The sequence below is a fragment of the Oncorhynchus mykiss genome, chromosome 12 (genome assembly GCF_013265735.2).
Source record: "Oncorhynchus mykiss isolate Arlee chromosome 12, USDA_OmykA_1.1, whole genome shotgun sequence".
In the NCBI taxonomy this organism is placed as follows: Eukaryota; Metazoa; Chordata; class Actinopteri; order Salmoniformes; family Salmonidae; genus Oncorhynchus; species Oncorhynchus mykiss.
In genome coordinates this window covers 63,569,484-63,583,313 of record NC_048576.1, presented here as the reverse complement: position 1 = coordinate 63,583,313, position 13,830 = coordinate 63,569,484, and the positions used below count along the sequence as shown (strand labels likewise).

Genomic DNA, 13,830 nt, shown 5'->3' with positions numbered 1-13,830 from the left:
TTACGATGCCCTCACCTCCCTACTTACTTAGGAACCTCTAGAAGGCACCTTTTGTGCAGCTTGTTTGCTGTTGCACGCGAACGACTGGGTTTCAAGATTGTTAGCCTGTTGCGCTAAAGCCTTGGAAGTCTTCAGGGCTCAGGCAAGGTAAGTCGTCATCAGGGCTCTCAGTGCTAGAGGTGTCACTACAGACCCTGGTTCGATTCCGGGCTGTGATTGGTGAGTCCCACAGGGCGGCGCACAACTGGCCCAGTGTTAGGGTTTGGCCGGGGTAGGCAGTCATTGTAAATAAGAATTTATTCTTAACTAACTTACCTAGTTAAATACATAAATAAACATCTGAGCGTGGTTCCCGACCTCTGTTACACCAGGGATATATTATTATTTGTACTAGAGGGAGGAGGGAAAATGGAAGAGGATACCCCTGGATTAGGACTACTACTCCAGACAGCACTCAGACGACTCCCGCTGTAGCATGGGGATCCTAATTCAACCTGTGGGTTCAGTAACAGTCTTCAATTTCCTCCCGGGGCCCAGAGTCACTTTACACTCTTCCTTTCCGATGCCACTAGGTTGCTTTCGTCATCAAATGTCGATTTACAGAGTACTCCTTATAGAAGTCTATGGGTGTCATAGACCTAGGTTGAAAATATTTGATATTTTGCTTTGTATGTGATATTTTCAACCTAGTCGTAAAACTGGGAACTTTGCTCATAGTGAATTTATTTCACAAAGGGTTTACTGCACATCCTCCTCCTTCTCTGAAGATCAGTCTTTTTTTTTTCTCTCTCTCTCATTTGGGCCAGTGACTTTTACTTGGTACTGACGGCGAATTTGCCAGAATGTCAAGCCTTGACCTGTATGTAGTTCCTTCTTGTGTGAAGGTTGTGTAGCTTGGAACCTCCTTCCTTTTGGACCATTGTTTTCCTCTGGATCCAGTTATGGTATCGTAGCAGAGAGCATTTCTGAAGCGTTCTTATTCTGCTGTTCCCTCTTGCCTTTTCTTTCTCATCGTCTTCCTCTGCCTCTCTCTCTCTGCTTTTATGTCTCCTCCTGTGACTCCCTTGTTTTTCCAATTCTCCTTGGTTCTCCTTCTAGGCTGCCCTCTATCCTTACTTTTTCTCTCCCCCTCCTTCTCTCTCTCTCTCTCTCTTTCTCTCTCCCCGGTTCGCTCCCTCAGTGGAAGGCTGAGAATACCCAAGGGAGCTGAGGCAATTAAAATGCTAATCCTGTCTGTCTACAGGGAGAGGAGGAGGAGGAGATGGAGGGAGGAGAGGAGGAGGAGGAGAGGTGGGGGCTGACAGCATGAGGGATTGCAGCTCACATGGAGAACTCAACTGAAATGGAGAGCGAGCGGCGCTGGAGTGAGGGGGGGGGGGGGGTGCCGCGAGAGAGAGAGAGAGAGAGGGGGGGGGGGGGTACAGGAGAGGGTATGGGGTGGGGAGGAGTGAGAAGGGGATGCAGGACAGAGCGAGAGAAGACAGACGTGGGATAAAAAGTGTGTGTGTGCCATGAGCTGAGGGTTGGATGAAGGCCTGAATGTATTCGGGGGAACATGCATCTCCCCCTAATGTACTGAAGACACTGCTGCTCTGTTAGGGGTAGCCTTCAACCTCACCCTGCCACACAAGTAGGCCGAGAGCGGGGCTTCTCAACTCTGACCCTACGAGGTCCGGAGCCTGCTGCTTTTCTGTTCTACCTGATCATTAATTACACACCTGGTTTCCCTGGTCTAAATCACTCCCTGATTAGAGGGGAACAATGGAGAAGAACCAAAATGCGGTAGAACTGGCTTTGAGGTCCAGAGTTGAGTTTGAGGGGCCTAGAGTGTGTACCTACCTACCTACCTGCGCTGCCTACTATGCACAATTGCGTTCTAGCCTGTGTGCATAGCGATATTGGCTGGGAGGCAGGAATGAGCTTCAGGATTATGTATGCAGTTGAAACCCCAGCTGGAGAGCCTGAATATTTCATAGTATGGCTGTAGCTCTTCTCCTCTCGTCTCGCTGCCTGTCTCAATGCCACACAACCTAGGGTGCTATTGTGTCTTTTTTTTACTATGTAATTGTATTGTGGCCGCACACACCAGCTCCTTATTGCTTTATTGGAAAATGCATTACGACTGCTCAGTACTGAGTGCATAGGCCCTAATAGATGTGTGCGACTGTCAGAAATCACAGCTTAATAATTGGAGTAATTAGGAGAATCTGAGGTCGTTAGGGGCTACAGCTGGGGGCTATAATAATGAGAACTGGGGGGTTGGAGGGTGTGTAAGCAGAGATGTGCGGCAGGATGGAGGGGAAAGACCCGGAGAGGCATGCTTGACCTCTTGAGCTGTCGGTCAGTTGACTACTCCTTCTATGGCCACTGCATCCATGTATAACACTAACTGACCAAAAGCACATTTTTTTGAAGTGTGTTTTGCCTGGAGTGCTAGATGGGTGGGGTTTGTACCTTTGGGACTATTCCATTGATGTTGTTGGTCTAGACGAGCTCAATCAAGCGCCGCTAAAGTATTTGGTAGGTAACAAAATACTGTTTCATGTTTTTTGAGCCAATGTCTGAATATTCTGGGCCTCCGGTGTATTGCACTGTCTGCTGGATCGGGAAATGGTTCGTCTGGAACAGTGTCTGGGACGGGACAGCTCAGACTGACTTCTACACACACGCACGAACACACACAGTCTGGAAGCTACAGACTTACTGGAGAACACACACACACACACACACAAGATAGAGTATTAGCCTAACACTTAAAACACAATCTACTCACAAGCACACACAACTCTAGAAAACTTAGCAAGTAGGTGCATAGTTTGCATACACATCGGAAAAGCACTTTCTCTCTACCTAGCCGATAAGTACTAAAGTTTAGCTTTGTGAGTGGAGAGGGGGAGAGAGAGCGCGATGGGCCAATCGGGGTCACTAGTTCAGTCGGCTGGGTCTGCTGCATTCCTGAGCCGTGAGCGGGGATGAGAGGTGGAGCAACAGTGGAGGAATGTGTCTCGGAGAGAACAGAGAGAGGATCTAGATGGAGAAAACAACGGAGGCCAGAGGGAACAAGAAAAAGAGAGCAACAGCAGGGGAGAAAAGAAGTTTATAGAAAAGGAGGGAAAGTTAAGAGAAGAGAGGGAGCGACCATTGTTGAGGGGGAGTGGACAGAATTGTTAGGATGAACTTTAAAGTAGTACACTAACAGAAAGGATACTGACTTTATTGTGGAAACATTGTTTTATCTCAAGTGTCGAGTAACTACATGTTAAATCCCCAATCCAGAGTTAGTGTTCCAGTCCAACAGCAGGCCCTGCCACTTGGTTGTGTGTACTTTTCAAGACTTGATGGATAGACCCATATCATTTTACCATTGAACTGCAGGAAATATCCCAGATGTATTTACTGTTGTGAAGAACTCTCTCCCATGGTTGTGTTAACCCAGAGAGAATAAAGCCGGGTAGAAATAGAATTGTCTCCTGTCTTTCCTCTGTTCCAGAACTGTAAGCTGTACAGAACAGCTGCTAGTTATGGCTTTAACAAACATACTTTATTTATCCATGCAAGAGGGAAATGTATCCTGCTGTACCCAACCATTGGACACACACACACACACACACACACACACTTATATACTGAACAAAAAATATAAACGCAACAATTTTGACGATTTTACTCATTTTACAGTTCGTAAAAGGAAATCAGTCAATTGAAATAAAATCATTAGGCCATAGTCTATTGATTTCACATGAATGGGCAGGGGCGCAGGCCTGGGAGGGCATAGGCCCACCCACTGGGGAGCCAGGCCCAGCCAGTCCAATTCGTTTTTTCCCCCACAAAAGGGCTTTATTACAGACCGAAATACTTGTCAGTTTCATCAGCTGGTCTCCGATGATCCTGTAGGTAAAGAAGCCGGATGTGGAGGTCTTGGGCTGGTGTGGTTACACGTGGTGTGCGGTTGTGAGTCTGGTTGGGCATACTGCCAAATTCTCTAAAACAACGTTGGAGGCGGCTTATGGTAGAGAAATGAACATTAAATTATCTGGCAACAGCTCAGTTGGACCTTCCTGCAGTCAGCATGCCAATTGCACGCACCCTCAACTTGAGACATCTGTGGTGTTGTGTGACAAAACCGCACATTAAGTGGCCTTTTATTGTCCCCGGCACAAGGTGCACCTGTGTAATGGTCGTGCTGTTCAATCAGCTTCTTGACATGCCACACCTGTCAGGCGGATGGACTATCTTGACAAAGGCGAAATGCTCACTAACAGGAATGTAAAGAAATGTGTGCACAAAATTGGAGAGAAATAAACATTTTGTGCAATCTTTTATTTCAGCTCATGAACATGGGACCAACACTTTTACATGTTGTGTTTTTATATTTTTGTTCAGTATATATTCCTGTACTGTGAACAGCAGAACAGTAAGTTGGATAGAACCGGCTCTGAGAGAGTTACTGGTCTTGGCTTTAATACAGGAATGCTCCAGTTCTCTTATACCCCTTTCACTCTACTGAGCAAAACCAAGCCAAGATGTACAGTGCTAGCCTGGTTAGGTTGCACATCTACAGTAGTTGCTTGAAAGGACAATGTACAGTACGCCATGATAGTGTTAAAACAAAGGCTGTGAGTCCAAAGTGTGTTTGTGTATAGGATTCGGTGCATGTCTGTTTGCACCTGTGTGTGTGTTGTGTCTGAGTGTGTACTGTGTGCCTCCATCTGTGCCTCTGTGTGTGGGTGTCTATCTGTAAGAGGGAGAGATGAGTGTGTGGCTGGGGGCTGACAGAGGTCCTGGGTTTAATACAGTGGAATAGCAGAGCGGCTGAAAGCTGTACTTATGGCCAGCCGAGCTTGCAGTGACAGCACATGCACTCCCATTACTCTGCCCATGCCTCATGTTGCTGTTGCCTGCCTCTCTCTGCTCTGAACTGGCAGCCTGACACTGACTGAGGCGCCACACTGCCACCTGGTGTTAAAATAGGGTACTGCTAATTTAGAATTTGCTTAAGAATTTAAGTGCGTCCCAAATGGAACCCTTTTTAAAGTGCACTACTTTTAGGGTGCCATTAGGGAGAGAATCGACAGGGTTGTTTTGACAGCTAGGGCACTTCTCCTTGAGGTTTTAGTATTGATGAAGTGTCCTACTGTCCTCCCTTCCCGTGCACCTGCTGGAACCTGGAAAAATCATCCTCTCCGGTAGAGAAAATACAGATTTGCCTATTTGGAAACTTTTTTTCGGTACATTAAAATTTCAAACTAAGGCCCCAGTCCAGAAACAACCCCTAGCTGAGGCACTTCTAAAGATCTGAAAGAAATTGGATTGGAGAAGCCTTTAGCCTAAGCAGTATGACAAACATTCTACCTGGCCTATCTGAGAGCGTTATTACCATATTGCCTATCCAACTTCGTCAGATCTACCTCAAGTGCCTAGGGTCGGATAAGGGGTTGAATCTGAATGAGTCCGGCGTTGCAATTGAGACACGGTGCTCCCTTATCCTTTTAATGCCTGATTTGATATATTGAATTTCTCTCTCTTCGCCTCCTCTCCAGTGCTGAGTATCCGAGGCATTCAGGATGAGGACCCCCCAGACCCCCAGATCATGCGTCTGGACAACATGCTGCTGGCCGAGGGCGTGTCTGGCCCAGAGAAGGGCGGGGGCTCGGCTGCGGCGGCGGCGGCTGCAGCAGCAGCAGGAGGGTCGCCCGGCGCCGACGGAGGCATCGAACACTCAGACTACAGAGCCAAGCTGGCCCAGATCAGACAGATCTACCACTCTGAGCTGGAGAAATATGAACAGGTAGGAGAGAGAGAGGGAGACGCATTTACACAGATTTTACCCATCTAAGCTGGAGAAAAACAGCACGCACGTATTTCTCGTAGTTCTCGTGGGAAATTGTGTTATTTTGTGAAACTGGACTGAATTTAAGTTAAACCTTTGTGTTGTTAGTCTCATTTCTCCCTCCTTCTCTTCCTCATCCCCCTCCTCCGCCCCTAAACCCCAGGCATGCAGTGAGTTCACCAACCACGTGATGAACCTGCTGAGGGAGCAGAGTCGCACGCGGCCCATCTCTCCCAAGGAGATCGAGCGCATGGTGGCCATCATCCACCGCAAGTTCAGCTCCATCCAGATGCAGCTCAAACAGAGCACCTGCGAGGCCGTCATGATCCTACGCTCCAGATTCCTCGACGCCAGGTCCGTCTGTGCTTAGAGTTTTGCTGTAATTTCATTTGTTACCTGCAGGGCTTTTTAAAAAATTGTTCCGAGATGAATCATGTCTGACTGACTTTGTGTGTGTCTCGTATCAATGTCCCGGTCAGGCGTAAGAGGCGTAACTTCAACAAGCAGGCTACAGAGGTTCTGAACGAGTACTTCTACTCCCACCTGTCCAATCCCTACCCCAGTGAGGAGGCTAAAGAAGAGCTGGCCAAGAAGTGTGCCATCACCGTCTCCCAGGTACCACCGCACCGCACACTTCTGCTGCCAGTGGACTTACCAGTACTGAAACCAGCTTTTCCCCTTCTAATGTATAGGTAGGGGGTCTGTTCCCCTGCCTAAAATAATTTAGCTATATTTGGTTTCAATTGAAAATGTACTGAAACAGGGATGGACTACTTGACATTTTCCAGTACGAACGGTTTGTTTTCGTTTTCCATCAGCGTGCACTGATGAATACAACCCTGGAAAGACATCTAGGGGATACACTGACTAATACACTGGTGTCTGTCCGTCTCCCCCTCAGGTTTCTAATTGGTTCGGCAACAAGAGAATACGGTACAAGAAGAACATTGGTAAGTTCCAGGAGGAAGCGAACCTCTACGCAGTTAAAACAGCGGTGGATGCTGCCAGCGTGTCGGCGCAGGCTAGCCAGGCTAACTCTCCGGCGACGCCCAACTCAGGTACCGTGTGCCCCTGCCAACCACCCCTGACCCCCACCCCTCCATCCATCTCAATCACCCTGCCTCCCCACACCAATCAGCTGAGGTCCATGCTATTACACACACATTGTAGTTCATACACACTGGCAGAAGTGTAGAACCACATACACGGAATGTCACGGCAATGTCTGCATTGCTGTCTTGTCCTGTCTGCATTGCTGTCTTGTCCTGTCTGCATTGCTGTCTGTCCTGCCTGGCTGCGTGTCTGGCTGCGTGTCTGGCTGCGTGTCTGGCTGCGTGTCTGTCTGCGTGTCTGGCTGTCTGTCTGTCTGCCTCTGTTGTCTGGCTCTCCATCTGACTTTTCTTCTGTTCCTGTGCTTGTTTGGTGTCTGATGCATTGCTGTGATGTCGTTGCGCTCACAGATTTTCTGTAGTGGAGTTTTTTTTTAAACCAAATCTTATTTTGGACCAGATTAATAATCTTGTTCAAAGTTGCTTTAATGGGGCCTCCCGGGTGGTTAAGGACGCTGTACTGCAGCGTCAGCTGTGCCACCAGAGACTCTGGGTTCGCGCCCAGGCTCTGTCGTAACCGGCCGCGACCGGGAGGTCCGTGGGGCGAGGCACAATTGGCCGAGCGTCGTCCGGGTTAGGGAGGGTTTGGCCGGTAGGTTCATCGCGCACCAGCGACTCCTGTGGTGGGCCGGGCGCAGTGCGCGCTAACCAAGGTTGCCAGGTGCACTGTGTGTCCTCCGACACATTGGTGCAGCTGGCTTCCGGGTTGGATTTGCGCTGTGTTAAGAAGCAGTGCGGCTTGGTGGGTTGTGTATCGGAGGACGCATGACTTTCAACCTTCGTCTCTCCCGAGCCCGTACGGGAGTTGTAGCGATGAGACAAGATAGTAGCTACTAAAACAATTGGATACTACGAAATACTAGAGATACTAAAAATGAAAAAAGTGGCTTTAATGTTGTAGAAAGTGGTCATTTTCGGGGATAAATGTAGCTTGACTCAGCAGAATCTTAGCTGCTGGGCTATTGCCCTAAGCAATAACTCTTAGTAGGAAATGACCATCATCCCCCATCGGATTATAAATCCAATTAAATCCAATCCAATTGTATTTTTTCTTTCTGAATGTCTGAATGGTTTCTGTTCAATTTCACCACTTCCTCTTTCGATGTCGTCATTTTAACATGATATATTTCTTATTTATCCTACTACTACTGCAAACTCCCACAGTCACCCTGTTGGCTGTCTGTCTTTATCTAGCAGCCAGCACACCTTTGCATTAGTGTACATACATATACAGTGCCTTGCGAAAGTATTCGGCCCCCTTGAACTTTGCGAACTTTTGCCACATTTCAGGCTTCAAACATAAAGATATAAAACTGTATTTTTTTGTGAAGAATCAACAACAAGTGGGACACAATCATGAAGTGGAACGACATTTATTGGGATATTTCAAACTTTTTTAACAAATCAAAAACTGAAAAATTGGGCGTGCAAAATTATTCAGCCCCCTTAAGTTAATACTTTGTAGCGCCACCTTTTGCTGCGATTACAGCTGTAAGTCGCTTGGGTTGTCTCTATCAGTTTTGCACATCGAGAGACTTTTTCCCATTCCTCCTTGCAAAACAGCTCGAGCTCAGTGAGGTTGGATGGAGAGCATTTGTGAACAGCAGTTTACAGTTCTTTCCACAGATTCTCGATTGGATTCAGGTCTGGACTTTGACTTGGCCATTCTAACACCTGGATATGTTTATTTTTGAACCATTCCATTGTAGATTTTGCTTTATGTTTTGGATCATTGTCTTGTTGGAAGACAAATCTCCGTCCCAGTCTCAGGTCTTTTGCAGACTCTATCAGGTTTTCTTCCAGAATGGTCCTGTATTTGGCTCCATCCATCATCCCATCAATTTTAACCATCTTCCCTGTCCTTGCTGAAGAAAAGCAGGCCCAAACCATGATGCTGCCACCACCATGTTTGACAGTGGGGATGGTGTGTTCAGCTGTGTTGCTTTTACGCCAAAGATAACGTTTTGCATTGTTGCCAAAAAGTTCAATTTTGGTTTCATCTGACCAGAGCACCTTCTTCCACATGTTTGGTGTGTCTCCCAGGTGGCTTGTGGCAAACTTTAAACAACACTTTTTATGGATATCTTTAAGAAATGGCTTTCTTCTTGCCACTCTTCCATAAAGGCCAGATTTGTGCAATATACAACTGATTGTTGTCCTATGGACAGAGTCTCCCACCTCAGCTGTAGATCTCTGCAGTTCATCCAGAATGATCATGGGCCTCTTGGCTGCATCTCTGATCAGTCTTATCCTTGTATGAGCTGAAAGTTTAGAGGGACGGCCAGGTCTTGGTAGATTTGCAGTGGTCTGATACTCCTTCCATTTCAATATTATCGCTTGCACAGTGCTCCTTGGGATGTTTAAAGCTTGGGAAATCTTTTTGTATCCAAATCCGGCTTTAAACTTCTTCACAACAGTATCTCGGACCTGCCTGGGGTGTTCCTTGTTTTTCATGATGCTCTCTGCGCTTTTAACGGACCTCTGAGACTATCACAGTGCAGGTGCATTTATACGGAGACTTGATTACACACAGGTGGATTGTATTTATCATCATTAGTCATTTAGGTCAACATTGGATCATTCAGAGATCCTCACTGAACTTCTGGAGAGAGTTTGCTGCACTGAAAGTAAAGGGGCTGAATAATTTTGCACGCCCAATTTTTCAGTTTTTGATTTGTTAAAAAAGTTTGAAATATCCAATAAATGTCGTTCCACTTCATGATTGTGTCCCACTTGTTGTTGATTCTTCACAAAAAAATACAGTTTTATATCTTGATGTTTGAAGCCTGAAATGTGGCAAAAGGTCGCAAAGTTCAAGGGGGCCGAATACTTTCGCAAGGCACTGTGTGTGTGTATATATATATATACATACACCCACCCACACCCACACACACTACCGTTCAAAAGTTTGGGGTCACTTAGAAATTTCCTTGTTTTTGAAAGAAAAACACTTTTTTTTTTTGGTTTGTTTAAAATAACATTAAATACAGTGTAGACATTTTAATGTTGTAAATGACTATTGTAGCTGGAAACGGCTGTTATGCTATTTTTATGGAATATCTACATAGGCGTACAGAGGCCCATTATCAGCAACCATCACTCCTGTGTTCCAATGGCACGTTGTGTTAGCTAATCCAAGTTGATCATTTTAAAAGGCTAATTGACCATTAGAAAAACATTTTGCAATTATGTTAGCACAGCTGAAAACTGTTGTTCTGATTAAAGAAGCATTTTGCGGTTTGATTACAGGCTCAAAATGGCCAGAAATTAAGGCTATTCCGTGCAAGAAATTGCCAAGAAACTTAAGATCTGGCACTACTCCCTTCACAGAATAGCGCAAACTGGCCCTAACCAGAATAGAAAGGAGTTGGAGGCCCCGGTGCACAACTGAGCAAGAGGACAAGTACATTAGAGTGTAGTGTGAGAAACAGACACCTCATAAGTCCTCAACTGTCAGCTTCATTAAATAGTACCCGCAAAACACCAGTCTCAACGTCAACAGTGAAGAGGCGACTCGGGATGCTGGCCTTCTAGGCAGAGTTCCTCTGTCCAGTGTCTGTGTTCTTCTGCCCATCTTAATATATATATATTTTTTGGCAAGTCTGAGATATGGCTTTTTCTTTGCAACTCTGCCTAGAAGGGCAGCATCCCAGCGTTGCATCTTCACTGTTGACGTTGAGACTGGTGTTTTGTGGGTACTATTTAATGAAGCTGCCAGTTGAGGACTTGTGAGGTCTGTTTCTCAAACTAGACACTAATGTACTTGTCCTCTTGCTCAGTTGTGCACCGGGGCTGCCTCTTTCTATTCTGGTTAGGACCAGTTTGCTCTGTTCTGTGAAGGAAGTAGTACACAGCGTAGACTGACGAGTTTCAGAAGAAAGTTCTTTGTTTCTGGCCATTTTGAGCCTGTAATCGAACCCACAAATGCGGATGCTCCAGATACTCAAATAGTCTAAAGGAGGACAGTTTTATTGCTTCTTTAATCAGAACAGTAGTTTTCAGCTGTGCTAACATCATTGCAAAGGATTTCCTAATGATCAATTATCCTTTTAAAATGAAACTTGGATTAGCTAACACAACGTGCCATTGGAACACAGGAGTGATGGTTGCTGATAATGGGCCTCTGTACGCCTATGTAGATATTTCATTAAAAATCAGCTGTTTCCAGCTACAATAGTCATTTACAACATTAACAATGTCTACACTGTATTTCTGATCAATTTGATAATTTTAACGGACAAAAGAGCTTTTCTTTCAAAAACCAGGACATTTCGAAGTGATCCCCAAACTTTTGAACGGTAGACTGTGTGTATACACACACACACACACACACACACACACACACACACACGTATGTACCAGCTACCCCTATTTGCTCAGGAAGCAGACAGGAGCAGGTAGGTGATGTACAATTGTCATTGTGAGCCATACTGTATGTCTGCTTCATAGAAATCTATTCTATTATTATCTGAATTCTATTCCCATGGTCTGCCTCTCCTGCAGTAAGATTACAGCTCGCTGGTGGACTGTCGGGTATCAGCACTCGGTCTCAAGACTTAACAACTAAAAATGTCTGAATTCCACTTTGACGCTCACTCGTTACAGTTTAACGAAAACTTCGACCGCCGTTTTTCATGTAATAAGACATTTGTGTTGTCTTGATTTTGGTCCGTTTCGAACAAGAAAGTTGCAGTTGGCCCTATAGTTTGGCTATTTCATTCTTCTGCACTAGCCTCATACTTCATTCACAACAACGTGAGGAAGGTGGAAATTTAGGATCCAACTGTACAATGTATTGGATCATCTTGGCACCCAGAAGGCTGTGTCACGAGCGACTAAATCATTGCTCACCTCATTCTAAACACTCTAACTGTGGTCCACGATCCTCATGTTTTCAACACTAGCCAATGGGTTGTGAGCACGGGTATGAAGGTCTCTTTTCAAAAGCCAGTGTACTTTTAACTTCCTGGTTGAACTGTGATCTCTGACCCCGGCACACTGCGGTGCCTGATTTGACTGACAGAGCCACACTGAGATGCCTGATTGGCTGACACAGCGTGTGTTGCCTGCAGGGTCATCAGGGTCATACAGCTTGTCTCATGCTGGCGACGCTGCTGCTGCCTACCTCGGCCTGCACCCCTTGAACCTCAACGGGGCTGGGGAGGCCATCCTCAACATCTCTCCCTCTCTGCAGCCCCAGGTAGGCACTGAGGACCTCTAGGAAAGCCTGCCTCAATGCTCCAACCCCCTCCAATCCAGTCTCTCTAGGTTTGCAAAATCCCTGTAACGTTCACAAAATGTCCTGGTTTTCACAATCCTGGTTGGAGGATTTCTGGAATAGTGAAGGCAATCCTGGAATTTGTTCAAACAACATTTCTTAAAAAAAAAAAAACAGGGCATTTTGGGGAGGTTTCCGGGACTTTACCACCCCAAACATCACAGCTCCTCCTAGCTATAATGACCCCCACCTCCCTCTCCTCACCCCTGATCCCTAAACACCCAACCCAACACCCCCTGTGGCACCTGTCCCTGTTCCACCTAGCAGAGAAACATGCCTCAGGTACATTTTGGCCCTTCCCCCTCTCTCTCCACCTTGTTTCAGTTAAGCCTTTGGTGTACCTACCTTACCATTCTCCCCCAGTTATTTATCCATCCATTTCATCTCTATGTCCACGTTTTCTTCTCCAAATGCCACCCTATTCCCTATATAGTGCACTACTTTTGATGAATATGGTACCATTTGGGACGCAGCCAGCCCATGGCCCTCTCTCCATCCTGTCACCATGGAAGCCAAAGGCCCCCCCCTCTACTCCCCATTACTCTGCTGTTGTTGCCCTCCGCTGTTTGTAAACCTGTGGAAGTGTGGTGTTGCTGAAGAGGATCCACAGATTTCTGCTGTAAACAGCCTGAGGTTAGCCTGGACGGTCAGTGGTTGAGGGAAATTCCTCAGTTGTATTTCCTTGACTCTGCTGTGTCCGCATCCTTCTCAAAACCCATTGGAGGAGAATGTCAGAGGGGCGAGACCGCTGGCTTTCTCATCCAATAGGTTTTGAGAAGGTGGAGAGAGGACACGAATGCAATTGAGATTCTCCCTGACTAACCGGATGGTAGGCAGCATTTTCTGCATTCCATCAGTGATGACTGAGAATACAACATCGTGCGATTTAAATTAGGTAGAAATCATTTCATCTCATCAATCTTCGAATGAACAATACAGGAGCAATAGATATTGGCTTGTAATGTTAGAACTGTGATAGCAGAGGCAGATGGATAGTGTATGAACCCAAAGTCAGGGTTGTACAGAGAAGTGTGCAGAGGTTAGCTCGTAGGGAACCAGCAGTCCAAACCAAGAGCCATGCTGCTTTTGCATTGACCGATACAGCAGAGGTTTGTGGAAGCTTTAAAGTTCCTTTAATTCCCACCTGTGTTTGTGTGAGACTATGCCCTGATTGATGTGTAACTGTGTGTGTGTGTGTGTGTGTGTGCCAGACCCGGGTTCAAATAGTATGTTATCTTCCAAACACTTTTCCTGCACTTGATTGAGCTTGTGTGGCACAACGGAACCAAGCCCGTGCCAATCAAATGCGCTCAAAGTATTTGAAAGGAAACAAATCCTTTTTGAACCCAGGTCGTGTGTGTGTGTTCGATCCTTGTGGGGACCTAAACTCCCCACAAGAATAGTAAAACAAGGAAAATGTGTGTATGTGCATGCATCTCGTAGCTGATGGCGCCCGTCTTGTCTCCGTCCAGGTGGATACCCTGCACCGTGTTACACGCCTGACGGCAGGCTATGAGGAGCTGACCACTAGCGCCCTCTACGCCCCACACCGCCTCGACGTGAGTCAAACCTCCTTTTATTTAGACCTAAAGAAATGCATGCCTATCAACAAA

General features: G+C 46.3%; 1 protein-coding gene across 6 annotated transcripts in view; it reads left to right on the top strand.

Annotated features, from left to right (window-relative positions):
* pbx4 (pre-B-cell leukemia transcription factor 4) overlaps nt 1–13,830 on the top strand; it is a 53,601-nt gene that overhangs the window by 36,152 nt on the left and 3,619 nt on the right. For 2 of the 6 annotated variants that reach the window (XM_036938056.1, XM_036938053.1), the window contains 6 exons: nt 5,541–5,788; nt 5,994–6,184; nt 6,310–6,445; nt 6,732–6,888; nt 12,012–12,139; nt 13,690–13,776. In XM_036938056.1, coding sequence (XP_036793951.1) covers nt 5,541–5,788; nt 5,994–6,184; nt 6,310–6,445; nt 6,732–6,888; nt 12,012–12,139; nt 13,690–13,776 — 947 coding nt within the window. The remainder of the gene's footprint in view (nt 1–5,540; nt 5,789–5,993; nt 6,185–6,309; nt 6,446–6,731; nt 6,889–12,011; nt 12,140–13,689; nt 13,777–13,830) is intronic. The other 4 variants (XM_036938059.1, XM_036938057.1, XM_036938055.1 and 1 more) reach the window with 3 other exon arrangements.